At 33.4% G+C, this 16840-nt stretch overlaps 1 protein-coding gene across 9 annotated transcripts in view; it reads right to left on the bottom strand.

Moving 5' to 3' along the window:
* The window catches only part of AMPdeam (AMP deaminase), a 123569-nt gene that overhangs the window by 77605 nt on the left and 29124 nt on the right, over positions 1-16840 (bottom strand). For 2 of the 9 annotated variants that reach the window (XM_085948455.1, XM_085948456.1), the window contains exon 1: positions 3566-3845. The exons of the other annotated variants lie outside the window; for them this stretch is intronic. In XM_085948455.1, coding sequence (XP_085804581.1) covers positions 3566-3722 — 157 coding nt within the window. In that variant the 5' untranslated portion in view covers positions 3723-3845. Of the gene's footprint in view, positions 1-3565; positions 3846-16840 lie in introns of those variants that run through there. 9 annotated transcript variants of the gene reach the window in all.

Genomic DNA, 16840 nt, shown 5'->3' with positions numbered 1-16840 from the left:
AACGACACATTCGAAGTTCGAATAATCGACGAGGCGGAAATGATTTTAATCGCGATTCGAAATATGCGCATATCTTAAACTGCGTTATATAGGTAGGTAGGTATAAGAAATTCAATCAATATTATACGCATAATAATATCACACTCCATGCACTGACCATGATAAAAAAAAATATTATTGCCCCTGTTAAAATTTTAATAACGCAATAAAAAATACCACACCTAACTTAAATAATATTAGTATTTTATTTTTGTTTTCATTGAAAAAATACACATTATAAATTCAAATTTAAATAGTCAGAGATCGGTATCAATAGTGGGCACTTAATAATCATTCGAAAAATCTTGCGAAACCCCTGGGCCATTGCATTTAGAATACTGGTTGGGAATCACAGCCCTATACTATTAAAACACTTTTTCTTGTTAGCGCGAGGGATGGTTTCCGATCCTGGTGTCCTAATAAATTTGAATTTACATGCGCCTGCCAATTACCTATGTGGTCACAGCCATGATTTATTCTGGATCGGAACCGTTTCCTCGCGTCAAGCCTATCAGGCACCATTAGCGACGGGTGCAATATTAGTAAATGCGCTCCCTAAAGACACAGACATTTTCAATGATGTACTTTGCATTTTGTTTTTGAAACTTTATTTTTCTGTGTAAAATTGTAAGTAAGTATGTTTTTTGTTTTCAAAATTTTATTTTTTCTATAGATATTAAATTGTAATTAAGTATGTTTTGATTTAATTTGTTTTTCTGTTATTATTATTATTATATTCTATATTGTAATATTTGTTATATTACAATATAGAATATTGTGTACGCCTCATGTTGTGTACGTCTTGAATTTAGATTTGTTATGTCCACAATGTTTTGTATTCTTAAATAGATAAATAAATAAATAAAACAATGAAGCGAATATTTTTATTTTTATTATCTGAATGAATATGCATGTAGGTAGGTATTTGTTTTAGCAAATATAATAAATGCCTATTTTCAGTTGCAGTATAGTAAGTAGAAGACATCATTTTTCTTACTGTAAAATACACACTTAATATTCTCATAATTGTTTTTATACTCTTGATAATAAATAGCTATCGACCCAACTTTAACCAATCCGCAAAATTACAAAACGGATTAATTAAGACATACTTAGAGCGACGCCGAGCGAGAGAAAACGATGCAATAAACTTCATGTAAGAGCAGTCGGAAATAATAATTTTAACAATAATTAAATTTGCCCTATATAATTCATGCGCAGTAGAAGAATTCGAAACCTGCGCAATTTCAAGGTAAAGTTGTTCCGCTATAATGCATAAGTATAATTATTTATAACAGTATGATAAATATTAGCAGATTACAATATTAGGAATTATTAGTATAATGCATGTATAATGACTGTAATCCAAAGAGTATAGTGAAGGTTTTCTTTGACGTATTTAACATAACCAGGGAACACAGAATAAGGTACCTAACGAGTGTCGAGTAACAGGCAACCGAACTCGAGTGTAGAAGAAATGAGATAAACTTAAACACGTGTCAAGAATACGTCATTCTAAGCGTGTACCTACTTCGTTCTGACAACTCGGTACTGTGATGGCAAACGGTTATAACCGCTGTTTACACAATTTTACAGGAAAGCAAAAACAAAGTTTTGAAATCCATCTGACATGTTAGTTTATAAGATAATTTGAATTATTTTACATCAAAATAAGCGAAATAAGCATCCCAGCACAAACCTGTAATCATTTATGTTTAATATAATGAAGTTTTTTAAGCAGATATCTTTTAATAACATTACTTTGTGACCAATAAAGTTGCAGCTCCTATACTTTGCCACATCAAATATTATAATGTACAATTTGGAACATATGGAAAAAACTAAAAAAGTGAAAAAAAACTACAATTATTACAGTCTGCCATCACGGTACCGATCTACTCTTAGGTTATACACTGGCGCTCATTCAATATTGGTGTATTTGAAGGGTGCAACACACACACACACACTATCGCACGTCTATGTGTATTTCATTTTCGTAGGATACTCACACATTCAAAACCCTCCTTCAAATGTAGTATACATATTGGGGGTATCACCTATCTGAATTCAATTTATTAATCTGCTCTGTGAGCATATCCATCGTCTATGTCTGTATATATATATAGATAACAACATAATATAATATATTATAATTAATATATATTATTAACCTCTTACACGATATTATTTAATAATGTTATCAAATCGAATAATAAAGCTTGTATTATGAAAAATTCTCAAATGAAAATATTCAGTCGTTTTGAGGTTATGTTGCTAACGTAATCTTTTCCTTATCGTAATATATTTATAACTTATTTTATTACTATTTGTAGGTAAACATAAGCTGACCTTTAGCCAATATTCTTATGTAATGTGTTTACAAAAATAACATACAAACTATGTGATATCTAGCCAAATAATAATTGTCAAGATTAACATATTATTTTTAAAAATAATATGTTAATTGACAAGAAATAATATGTACGAAGTGACATTTTCACTGATAAAAGTAATACTATAGTAAGGGGCATGCTGTGTAGATAGGTAATAAGATAAAATTAGTGTTATTTCTTCGGAAAAAATTCGAATCAAGGCCCAATATTATATTCAGGCCGTGACATAGCCCCCACATCCTGAAGCGGGCCCCCAGGCTAGAATCTTTGGCGCCCCCACTACCTATCTCTAAAGGTAAAGGCAGTGTGACTATCTACAGTTGTGTATTCCAAATAGTGTTCGAGGTAAAAATTAGGGTATTTTTAGCGATTTTTTTGTATTTCTAATACACCCACTTGAATTATGGAGTTATCGAATATTGACAAACAATAATCAACAATTGCATCGCACAACCATATGCTTTTAATTTTTCTTTAAGGGACATTTTTTTACCATTAGTGCAATTTGCCAGGCCGGGCCCCCCTTAAGCCAGGGCCCCCAGGCTGGAACCCTGTCAGCCCCCCCCCCCCCCTTGTGAGGGCCATGGGCCGTGACACCAAACTGTAAATTAAAATCGTAGTGCTAGTTACTGCTCATATTTCAAGTACAATTAATACTGCTCTGCTAAGTAAAAATACAGCGTTTTGAGAAAGTGTGTTTAGTGAAATGAGAACCCAAGTTTTAAACTACCCTTTCTCTTATATTATATACAATTATTGGACTGTTTTGACATAATCTCCAAATATAATTTTATTACATACCTATGTACAATGTCTATTTAGAGATGATGTCAAAACAATCCAATAAATTTACATAATATAATAAGAGAGAGGGTAGTTTAAACCTTGGGTTCTCATTTCACTCAAATCAAAAACACTATCTTTTTACTTAGCAGGGTAAAATGTTTAAGGGGTACCTACCGAAATGGAAAGTGTTCACTTTGCACAGGGATGTGCAGAACGTTTCTAAAATTAGAACGTCGTATTCGGTATTCACCGTATCACCACAAGACAGATTGAATAACCCAGTCTAGATAATTGTGTAGGTATGACATGCTATAAAAATAATTTTAAAAGAAATCTAAAAAAATTACCATCTCGGTCCTGTTCATCCTGATGTTTCGCCTCCAACCATTTTTCTAGATCGCAATCATAATCATCTTTATCGAAGCTGTACTTCACCAGAGATGACTTCCTATGCTTGCGACTGTACATATCATGTTCATCGTCGTCCAAATCTATCGAATTCATTGCTAGAATTATTTATCGTCGCACAAAATTAACTCACTTAATAGCCAAATAAAAAAATACGATGCACTCTTTCGCCGAAGGTCGGCTTATTCAAATTTGGAACAAACTTTTCACACACTAAAATGACACAGACACGTTTATCACGGGAATGTAGAGTTTTATTTTAATAATAATTGGAAAAATACTTCTTTTAAATTTGGAATTTTTACACGTGTTCCGTAATATACAATAAGTGCATTTATTGTGGCACAAATAATAATATAAAAAATATCACAGAGGGACACTTGATAAACTTGTGAATTTTTTTAAATAAAGAACTGTCAGATTGTTTGCACTGAAACAGCTGTGTATAAAATGGTGTGTTTGTTGATTGTTTTATTTACAAACGACGTGTCCGTTTTGAAGGAAATGTGTGGAACGAGCGATTAGATGACCCACACTGAACGCATGCGTAACGCGACTGAGGTTCCAGTAAACAGAGGACGGTAATAAATCCGCGATCCGAACGCCCGTACACTATTGAATACATTAATATTAAAATATTCCTCTCCGATTTTATACGTCAAATCATTTCCAACAGCGGCGCACTTACAAGTTGAAAGTATAAAATAAAATGAGAAAAAAATGAGAGATAATTAAAAAGTTCTCCAACGCACATCCATTTTTCAGAGATGCTATTAGATATAAAAATATGAAAAAACTTGAATTGAATAAGTGACACCGCAGGCATATTATTATTTTCTCCCTTACTTTTTTGCTATTCAATATATTTCAGAAAAATTAAATAATTTTTTAATGTAAAATATCTACTTTGAATAGGTGAAAGTACTGCAATATTTTTTTTTAAATCTGTATTCAATATTTTATGCCGTTTTTTATTTATTAAAAAAACATTGTCAGTATTATCAACAGTACAATTTTGAATCCCCGAAAAATGTTTCTGTACTTCTTCAGAAATACTTTAATCATCATATCAAGGAAAAAAGCCTTTATTTTTTCCGGAAGAGTTTAAAAAAGCTCTTAACTCTCAATATTTCTAAAATTTGTGGGTAAGATTTTTTTGGTAAGGAAAATTTAAAAATCAATCTCGAATTCTCAAGAAATCAAATATTCTTGATTTCGAGTATTTTCGAATCACGAGAAATGAAAAATTTCGAGAAATCACAAGCTCTACCTAACACAGCAAACGTTACAATAAGAAGAGAGAAGAAAATAAATAAAACATTAACAATGTTAAACAATGAAATTTTAAAAACAAAATACACAGCACATTACTGAAAATGTATGTCTCTGAAGAGCGCATTGATTAGTCTCGTACCCCCGCCAATTATTATGCTTGATAAGACTGACATGATGTAACGGTTCTGATTCAGAAATGGTCTTGGCTACGACTACGTAATCAATTGACGTGTGCACATATATTAAAATTCTTTAGAATGTCAGGATTGGTAACCATCCCTCGTGAGAGTATGCAGATGTGACCTACAAGCTTCAAAAAGTGAAAAGCAAGCATGCCTTGAAGAAATGATGCAGTCTGAAAATAATCGTTCAACGAATTATGAAAACGTTGTGTCGCGATCGACCTCGCGGCTGGGAAAACAGGAAAAAAAGAATGCTCGAGTTAAGGCGCATTTTCGAGCTGTCGCTTATGCTGCGCACGTATAAGGCGTAGTTACATGGTTTTAGTGTCATGTCAGTGACTGCACATGAGATTATGAGCTATCCTAACAAGTGTTGTGAAAATTGATTCTTCATAATTGATATTTTTTAAATATTATGAGAGGCATAACATATCATGATATAATAATAAATACATAATGATAAAACACACATAAGCGAAGTTTACACATGCATGATTACTAAAAACCACCCTCGTAACGTTTTGTCGGGAAAGAAGCATTATTTTCAAAAACGAACAAAATCTCTAGTGGTCTAATTATAATTTAAGTAGTAAAGACTACATAAAATACATACTGACTGGATCTATTTTAACGAATGGCAACATCCAACTGGATTCTGTCAATTGAAAGAATACAAAAACACGAGGGTCAATTAAAAATAGTCGAGTGAACTAAGGAAAATGTCAACAGCCCGGATAAAAATAAACTTAGTAGGTAGGCACACTCTCTAAAAAATGTACCCGCATCAAAGTCGCCTCTATAGTGTGTCTATTAATTACAAGCGGTAGCCCACGATTTCGTCCGAAATACAGAAATAAAAACTAGATAGATAAATAGAATGAATAATTATTTTTTTCAAATCAATGAGATAATATATCTATGAATATCCAATCAGTGCTTTAAGGACATCAGTATTATTCTCGACTGAGAGGTCGGACAACAGTTGGGTGTGGACGTGGGACATCTACCTGCACTTCACCTCACCACCCCATCGCTGCTATATGACTAGTTTATCTCTCGTGATGAATTCTTGCAAGTTCGTTATCTTCGTGAAATTTTACTACGGATTTTTTTTGAACCATCGAGATGAAGCCGGTACCACTTAATTTTTAACATCAAAAACACAGAAATCCTAGGAAAAAATATACATTTTTTTTTGTGAGTTGGATTCCTAGACGGCGTCAGGATCTCCAAAATTTCGGTGATAAATTACTTGCACACATAAATAAGTTCAACATTCTGTAATGGGATCTTGTTCTTAAATGATCTATTATTACTATGCTACTAAATACACCCACAAAAGTCACGCGGCTTAAGCATCGGCCTATCGCGTCGTGGGTTCCAGGTTCGAATCGTGGGTCTGGCAAGTACACAGATTGCTTTTCAATTTGTGTATGAGTATTATGGACCTAATAGGTTGAGCAAGCGGCTGACATCCATTTCTCGTAAAAACAAAATCTGTTAATACAAACCTCCACTCTGTGGATCTTATTAGGATCGGACATGATGGATAAAAAAATATTGATATTTCATTATTTTTATTAATGCTTTTAGTAATTGTCAAAGGTCAAAACATTCAAAATAGATTCATGGACTGTAATCCGATGTCAGGAATAAAATACATACAACTTTACATACATAGCAATTTTGTTTCACGCATAAATAATATGTACGATGTAATATCATCTGGTGATGTGAAAACTGCTAAAAACCATTTTTCTACAAAATGATTTTTTCTAGTGTGTATGTATACGCATGAGATGTTACATGCCAAAAAAATTATGTAAATTCAGTATAGGGAATCCAATCCCGAGCCACAATTCTGATCCCGGGATTTCGGGATTACAATTTAACAATCCCGGGATTAGCATTTTTACCATTGTTAATATAAAAATTTTATATTCACAAATAACATTATTTAAGACATTTATTGTTAATATTGTATACGCTCAATCTTGAAAATACATAAGTTTAATGGAGTAAAAAATATTTTAATATAAATAATAATGTGAATTTAATATGAGATTGCTGTTTCTGATAGTAAATACTTAATGAATGGGTTAGCGAGATTTAAAATAGTAAAGCAAATCATGGTGTACTTATGGCCTTTCCGCTTCATAAATCTTATCAGTCAGCCAAATATAGAACTGCCGTACGACGTATGAGATCATGGTGGAATTACTTTGTTAAACTTTGCGAAGCATTGTTTTTTTCCAATCTTTCTCATTTTTATTAATTTATGTGAAAAAATAAAATGAATCGGCAACTTCCACATGGGTATAAATCAAACTTCATTCAAACTCAGTTTATTTCTAATAAGTAGTTTTTGTTATATTCCATAAAAATGATAAAAAATCAATCCCGAAAGTTTCTGGATTATGTTTATCAATCCCGGGATTCATAGGTATTAAAAATAGCTCGGGATCCCGGGATTGAAATCCCTAATTCAGTATAATATAGAATGTTACATTCTCAAATCGTGTGTCTTATTCGTTGAATAAAAGAAATAGTTTGTTAACTTATGTCACATGTACTTATTTAATCTTCAGCACATCAATAATAATTAATCCCCTTCGCCCGTACCTATTCTACGCCTGTGGAGAAAAATATATTGTCACAAGATTAATGCTAAACCATTTAATATGGCTTGAAAATTAAAGACTATGCAATACATATTATGCGAAATTTGATATTATATTTCGATTAGTGATTGATTATAAGATTTACAGGGCCGCGCCAAGCGGAGGTGCTCGGGTGAGCAGCATCCGGGCGGCAGGTTTCAGGGGTCGATAAAATATATATATTAAATTCATAAAGTGAAGTTTAAGTTGAAATATGTAAAGCACTAACGAAAAGGCGACCGGATAAAATGTCAACAAAACGAAGAATTAACGAGAAATATTAAATTTAAAAAAATACAATATGATAAGATTCTTATTTCAGAATTCAAAATTTCCGGCCTATGGCATCACAGTTGTATAGGAAAAGCAAGATTCAATAGAATTTACCAGTATGCAGGTATCGTAAGATGCAGACATAAAAAGTTTTTGTAAAAATGTAATTTTTGCACAACAGAAGGCGCCGGAAAATAGACTGAGTCATAAACCTATACACTTTGAATAGATTTTCTTCTTATAAATTAGTTTCAAGGATAGTAAAGAAGTCGCTTGCGGCGCAATTTTCCTTCACATTATTGAAAAATACAATAAAACATTAATACAATACAGTAAATATGTATTTTTTTATATTGACAACTAATAAATGGGACTTGCTAATACTGTTAATTAACTACATATTTCTTTTATTTAACAAATAATTCACAAGATTTTGAGAATGTACCATTCTAATTATTGAACATACATAATTTTGAAAACATTCATAAGAAAATATAGTCAATAGAAAAAATCTTTTTGACACTCGGCAGGAATCGAACCTGCGTCTCTTGGGTATCGCACCCTGTGCATTACCACTATGCTACGACTGCCATGCTTAATTGCAACACATTTTAACTATTGGCCTTTTTAATACCTGCTCATAAGCGCTCTCTAATCTTTCTTAAGCTCTAATATTGTGAATTATTCGTTGAATAAAAGAAATAGTTAATAAAAATTATTAGCAAGTTCAAGTAAGTTACAACAGAAAATATTGGAGTGATCCGTGACATCGGTTAGTAATTAAAGTAATAAATACTTTAATTTAGAATATAAAAAAGGGGCGGTGATTATTTTGTGTTCGCCCCCGTGCGGTAACCACCCTTGCCACGGCCCTGCCGATTGAGTTCAAACACCTCGGCATTATGGATTATGCGACTATATTATATTACATTTCATGTGTTCAACTCATTAATTTCAGTATTGTAATCAAATCACGTACCCACCTATCAACCAACTGCCGTTCATAAAAAAAAAAAATATTGTTATAAGATTAAGATCAGACTGCAATTATTAAGAATTATTTTCATTTGAGATTAATAATAAAATATATTATTGTTACATCATTTATATTGAAAATATATAATATAACCGGAAGACATTTTGGATCGCCGGTTTCATTTTTAGCAGAATAATTTTAGTTCACTGGATGTCCAAATTTAGTTACCGCTACCAAATCCGAAACGACCGCCTAAATTGGAACAATGATCCTCCAAAGCGTGTCCGGAAACTTGTACGTATGCCGTATCACACTTCACCGTGAAATGCTGTATCGGAAATATATCGCCGTATATTAAAGACCGTCCAACCTCTTTGGGTCGTATGGTACTGACATCAAATCCATATCTAAATAAAACACGGTTCTTGTCGGTTTACACTTGACAGGAAGCCAGCAGTAAAGTTTTGAAATAAGCCGATATAGTCAATTATCATTTGTTATGTTTGGTTAGGTTTTCATTCTTGAATTATTCATGAATTTTGCCAAAATCAGCTATGAAAATTGAATTAATATTCATATTGAATCTAATAAAATTTGAGACCGTATAGTAACGGTCATCTCTTTCCGATAAGAAAGCTCACGGCGAACCGTGCCACGGTGAAATGTTTTACGTACAATTTACATGTAACCTCTCCAAAGCTAGCCACTACGGACCATGTTATGACACACTGCCATTGGTTTAGTTAGGCAACCAGCTGTAAACAAACAGCATTATTTAATTAGCAAGCGTTAACAAGGTGGACAGTTAGATAGGTAGCTTAATGGATAGAGCTATCATTTGGAAAGTGAAATATGTGAGTTTGAATCGATTCCCACGCGGTTATTTAATTATATTTATCACAGGGTAAAAACCGTAGCCTAAAAAATATAATATGCAGGTATGGATGGTGTCTATAGATGGATGTATATTTGATGAAATTGTTCGCAGAGTAAAGCTAGGCTGGAGTGCTTTTGGCCGCCTGAATAATGTCTTCAAAAGTGACCTTCTACTGTGCCTAAAGCGCAAAGTGTTCAACCTGTGTGTGCTTCCCGTGATAACGTATGCGCGTAACTTGGAGTAGCACAACGTGCTCTGGAGAGGTGCATGCTGGGCATAACGCGAAAGGACAAAAAGAGGAATGAGTGGATAAGGAAGCAGACAAGGGTTTACGATGTAATATAGTTTATTAAAAGCCTTAAATTGAGATGGGCTGGACACATAGCTCGAAGAAAAGACAATCGTTGGACAAATCTAGTCATCCAGTGGTATCCAAGAAGTACAAAACGTCCGCAAGGTAGACCTAGAGGCCGCTGGATAGATGAAATGATAAAGTTCTGCGGAAGTACGTGGCAACGCAATGCACAGGACCGAGAGAAGTGGAAGCAGCTTGAAGAGGCCTTCATCCAGCAGTGGATAGATTCAGGCTGATGATGATGATGATCATTTATATTCATTATTTTCATTTTTAATTTTATAATATCTAGGTAACATGGTTAGAGAGCCCCAGATAATTTGGTAAGTGTGCTTTATATATGACTTTATAATAGCATTCCGTTGAAAATTGGCAATAATAACCAAATCACTATTAGGTATATGTAATCATTAATCACAAATTTTCCTGGCAGACGACACATTTTTGTCAAAATAAAGTAAATAGACCGTATGGTAAAAATACATGAAAATATCCAAACCTAGACATTAGCTAGAATCTATACATTGAGTCAAAGATTTGGCAAACAATTTTATGACAAATAATATACAATATTATCAATTATTATAAATAATAATGCCATACATAACAAAAATTATACATGACTACACTGAACATATAATTTAAAATGTAATTGAATATGTGAAATTTACTCGTATTATTCTTAAATTTTACAAACCAATCACTAAAACTTTCATTATAAAAATTATTTTTTCTCCTCCAAGGTATTACGAATGATTTCGATTTTCATATATTGTCCTGAGTAGGGATCCAATCCCGAGCCAAAATTCTGATCCCAGGATTTCGGGATTACAATTTGACAATCACGGGATCCCGGGACTGGTCCCGGGATTGGCATTTTTTCCATTGTTAATATATAAAATTTGTATTTACAAATAACATTGATAAAATCGGTCAAAAATAAATCTAGTATAATTTATACTGTTTAAGACATTTATTGTTAATATTGTATACGTTCAATCTTGGAAATACATAAGTTTAATGGAGTAAATAATATTGTAATATAAATAATAATGTGAATTTAATATGAGATTGCTGTTTCTGATAGTAAAGACTTAATGAATGGGTTAGCGAGATTTAAAACAGTAAAGCAAATCATGGTGTACTTATGGCCTTTCCGCTTCATAAATCTAATTAGTCAGCCAAATATTAAACTGCCGTACAACGTATGAGATCATGGTGAAATTACTTTGTTAATAGTGCGAAACATTGTTTTATTACAATCTTTCTCATTTTTATTAATTTATGTGAAAAAATAAAATGAATCGGCAACTTACACATGGGTATAAATAAAACTTCATTAAAACTCAGTTTATTTCTAATGTAGTTATTGTTATTAAAAGTATTTTTTCTGTTATATTTTCGTTTTTATTTTATTTTCCATAAACATTGATAAAAAAATCAATCCCGAAAGTTTCGGGATTATGTTTATCAATCCCGGGATTATAGGTATCGAAAATAGCTCGGGATCCCGGGATTGGAATCCCTAGTCATGACATACGAATTCTCTACTTATGACGCCGACAATCAAAAGAACTTTCCAACACTTTTTTATACCTATATGTTGTTAATACAATCATAATGTTCACCCGAAGACCGATTTTTCTTCTAATTCCTTGTGGTATTTATTACTTTCCATGATCACACCAATGTCACGTGTAACTCTGTGGTCTTCATGCTAATCCATTAGACTAACGTGATGTTTTATAATGCTGCTTATTGTCCAGTTAAATTATTTATTTGACCATGTCCGATCTTAAGAAGATCATATGGGCCTCCACAGAGTGGAGGTCTGTATTAACACAATTTTGTTTTTACGTGAAATGGATGTTAGCGACTTGCTCAACCTATTAGGTCCGTATTACGACTAGAAACACAAATTGAAAAACAATATGACGCGTAATCCGCTCGACCATCGTGGGCTATAAACGTATAAATAATATATTCATATAGGTACCTACTTACCTATTTGTATTAACCATCATAACAGGCCATGGGACCCAATGGCACCAGTAGTGTAATCAGTAATCACTAATCAGTAAGTAACATAAGTAAAACGATCACAAACACTTAGGCTTGGAGAAGATCATATACATATATGTTAGAATTTCATCTGGGGGCTCCGCGTTCGAATTCCAGTGATGTCACGATATATTTATGTACTTTTCTCATAGTTTGAGTGTGTGTGATTGTTTCAATTATATTACTAATTACATTACCGTACTGCCATTGAGCCTCGTGATCTGCTGTAGTGTTAAAAAGAATATTTTTTATTTACGAAAAAAAAACTTTGGGAATCACTGATTCAGAAGAAAAACAAAATTCCCGCTGATATTAATAAAATTGACAGCTGAGTGCATACTGGACATAGGTACATTATATTTAAATTAATAAAGTCATTCAAATCATCGCCGAAACGTAGACTGTCCAATAAAGAAAACGGTGCAAAGTGACGAAGCTGATTTCTTTGCCAAGTTTTCACCTGGTACTGTCAACTGATGGCGCCTGCTCTATGAACTCGTTGCCAGGAAATAATACATACATATTACATACACATACCAATACTTTTTTTTTAAATAATGTTGTGGCTTGTTTGTTCCATATTACCGGTCATCAAGATTAAAATTAAATAAAGTTGCATGCGTTTGTCATGATAGTAAATTGGCACGTTTAATACGTCTAGCGGAAAACTTTTTTTCTGATATTATTTGTTTATTTACTTCGCTGAACTAAAATTAGATGCTAGTTTAAATATTATTCTGCATACACACCCATGAGGTGCGGCAGATTATTCCCGAGCGCACCCAACGAACGAGTGCCGAGCACGCGGCTAACCCTCCGAGTTGTTATCAAGGCACGAGCACCCCTGGTAGCAGTGATAAAGGTGGAGGTAGGCTGTGGAAATCCGATATAAATAGAGCACACACTAAACTTCAGTCATACTTATATGTTTTCATTGAACTAAGTAGGAATACAAATTGCAGATGGTTTTAAAAATCGATTAAGCCCTGCCTAAAACACCATAATAGATATTCTCAACTCAAATGGAATAGTACAAAACAAATACCATCAAGTACCTTCGGGATAGTATTAATATCATAATAGATATCTATAAAATATCTTAAGTTATGTGTGACTTAATAGCATAATTTTAAATGGTTTATAGATAGAAGAACATTTCTTACCTAATATCTATTATGGTTTGCTTTAAGCAGGAATTTTTCTATATGGGTATAACATTTCTTAGTCCAATGAATTAAATAAGTATGACTGACAAAGTTTAGTGTGCACTATTTATGTCGGATCTCTACAGCAGTGCTCCGCAACCGGTGTGCCGCGAGACAATGCTAGGTGTGCCGCGGAGCATTGCTTCCAAAAAAACACAAATAATGTTGTATATTATACAATACTTACTTAATAGCCAAATTTGCGTACATGGCTGGTAATAAATACATTTGAGCACCTGCGTGAACTTAATAAAACAATGCAAGGTCAGAATGAAAATATATTAACGTGATCTGATAAATTAGAAAGATTTAAGACAAGGATCTCTACAAATGTACCAAAGGACCTACCAGACCACCAATAAAAACAAGCAATTAATTTTGGATCCGTCTCAAAAACATTTAACTTTGCTTCAAAATTTCATCATTACTTTCATACAATCAATACGACTGGATTCGAAACCCTTCTGCAACCAATGCCAAAAATTCTATAGAAAATCGTATGGTATTTTCTGGATTTCGGTTAATAAAGAATATCCTCGTATTTCTGACAAGGCTACCAAACTAACTAAGTAAGGTTAAAACTTGTACGATCATTGAAACAAGCTATTTATTGATAAAACCAATACATGGGAATAATAATGTACATTTGTTTCTTCGTCGTGTGTTATGTTTATTTATTTATTTATCAAATAAGTAGGTGTTTTATGTAAGTTTGGTGCTCTGGGGGCCCAAGCTCAGGGGGGGTGGCGTGGCAGGTCAATCAGATAAGTAAGATAAACACAAATTACAATTTTGCTCTAATTGCAATAAAAGTCGCCTGCGGCGCTATTTTATTTCGCTGGCATTAATATTTTAACACATAAGATTGTGGGATACAATTTATTATTATTGTGTCAACACTCGACAAGTAATTATTTTTCACCGGCAACTAACCGTAGAATCTTTATCCGTATCCGTAGAAACTTTAGTAGTCGCTAAACATAGAATTAATACGATTTATTTGACTTCGAACATCATTTGAAAAACGCTATTTTAAAGTATCGCACTCTCTTTAACCTTAGCGATAGGTAGGGGGAGCGCCGAAGATTCTGGCCTGGGGTCCATGTTTTGGTGTATAAATTGTTTTACGTGTGGTGTGCCGCGGAATTTTGGGAAGACCTTTTGTGTGCCGTGGATGAGAAAAGGTTGCGGTGCACTGCTCTACAGGCTACATCCACTTTCGACACTATCTGATTAAAATACTAGGAATCAAACTAGAGTCGATATCGAACAAATCCCAACTGTCGCGTGAAAATTCAGAAGCTTTCGAACTTTTTGATTCACGCATGCAATCTTACAAGTTGCATGATAATGCATGTTTACACGTGCATTTTCTTGTTATGGCCGCGATAATACGTACTGTCAGCAGTAAATCCATGCACGAATAAACGGGGTATTAGAATTTTTTGTGAATAAGTAGTAAAATAAACATTTATATTTTTTTGATATATTTCATTAATAATTGATGTGATTATTTCAGCTACAACTAAACTGAATTAAGTGCGTTTACCTCACCGCTACAGAATACTTTATAATTATTGTGAAAGTTAGGTGGAAATACTCTAGGATCGCCGGAGTTGCCATGAAGATATTAAATGATTTGTATACCAACCTTATACCAACATTATTTCGTCACACTATTTCATACTCACAACGTGCGTTTTTTTAAAAGATAAAATGTTACTGGCCCGCCTAAACTGCAGGAGAGAAACCCTTTGTGTTCGCTAAAAAACCGACACTATCACATGGCTGTGCGAAAACTTATTCGGCACGAACTGCCGCAGCGCATGCTCATCTCGTCTAATACTCACATAATTATTATAACACAAAATTAGTATAAATTTTACTTAGGTGCATAATAAATATTCGTATAGCATGGTTTAGTTAAGTACTCAAATTCTTCAAAAGATTTCAGACTTATTGCATTTAAAATATTTTTTCTTACCGTACGGCAGTTGTTTCAAACTTTTTCCTTTCACATGGGCCTTGGTATAAACAAATTATTTCACAGCGCCCCATGGGAAATATAAGTTCTGAGCATCGAATTGAAAAATTTTCCACTCGGAATCACATTTAAGACGGTTTTTATTAGTTTTTCCAGCCTGCCAGCCTTCGGAAGTGTTCCTATCAAGACGTAAAAGATTTTTTTATATAATTTCTTACTTTTAATGAAAATAAATAAGTGATAATATTTACACCGTATACAATACAATAAGGTTAAAATATTATGGCTTTTCGAAAAAAAAAACAATTTTAAAAAGGGGGAAAAACTAGCCTACACAGCGCTAAAATAAATGATTATCGTCTATCTAATATATAAAAATCAATATTTGTTTGTTTGTTTGTTCGTTCGTATTTTATGCGCTGCCATACCGTTCATCCGATTGCGATAAAACTTTATCAACTTATTGCTTGCACTTTCGCGAAGAGTATAGGCTATATCTTATATATAAAAATGAATGTCTGCCTGTCTGTCTGTCACGTATGCGTTCCTATACCATTCATCCGACTGCGATGAAATTTCGGTAAGTGGTTGTATGCATACCCGCGAAGGTTTCTGAATTAGAAAAACCATCTTCTTCTTCTTCTTTTTCATTATATCTTCTTTTATTTGTATGGTTCCTATACCATTCATCCGATTGCGATGAAACCTTCGTCAGTTGTTGAGGTAACACCCGCAAAAGTTTCTGAATTATTACAACCATCTTCTTTTTTTTTTTTTTTTTGTGATTTTACCGAGGCTTTGACTGCGACTCGCTGTCATATCGCCTCTTCTCTTCTAGAAGGGGATCCTTCGATCAGGTCCTCACTCCTATTCTGTTAAATGGCTTTATAATTATTTTGTCTAGCTCTTCCGTCTTTCTTTCTTTCTTCTTTAGACGCCAGTGTTTTATGCACCAGAATCGCTCTCCTCCGTATCCATCCCTTCTGTATTTTCGATACATCGTGTAATCATTGAATTTCAGATAGTCTAATTCAGACCTCAGCCAAGTCTCTGAGATTAATGCTATTGAAATTTTTTGTCTTATTAAGTAGAGTTCTATATCATCCTTTTTTTGCTTCATACTTCTGGCATTCCATTGTAAAATCCTAATTTGTTTTTTATTATCCATTTTGCTCCAGAACCTCCCCTAGAATTTCCTTTAAGTGTCCTTCTTTGAATTGTTTGCATACCCAGTCCACTGCTTTAATTATTAGTTGTTTAATGATCTGCTGCCAGTCTCCCCCTTTCAGCAAGACTTTCATAATTTCTCCCATCGCGTTAACCTCTGTCTTCCCCTTTGAATTTTTCTTATTTTTTGTAGGCTTTA

This window comes from Rhyacophila brunnea, unplaced genomic scaffold, assembly GCF_057557595.1.
Source record: "Rhyacophila brunnea isolate RB1 unplaced genomic scaffold, BYU_Rbru_1.0 scaffold_20, whole genome shotgun sequence".
Classification (NCBI taxonomy): Eukaryota; Metazoa; Arthropoda; class Insecta; order Trichoptera; family Rhyacophilidae; genus Rhyacophila; species Rhyacophila brunnea.
The sequence above is the reverse complement of the archived record's forward strand: the minus strand, read 5'-3'. Positions and strand labels throughout refer to the sequence as shown.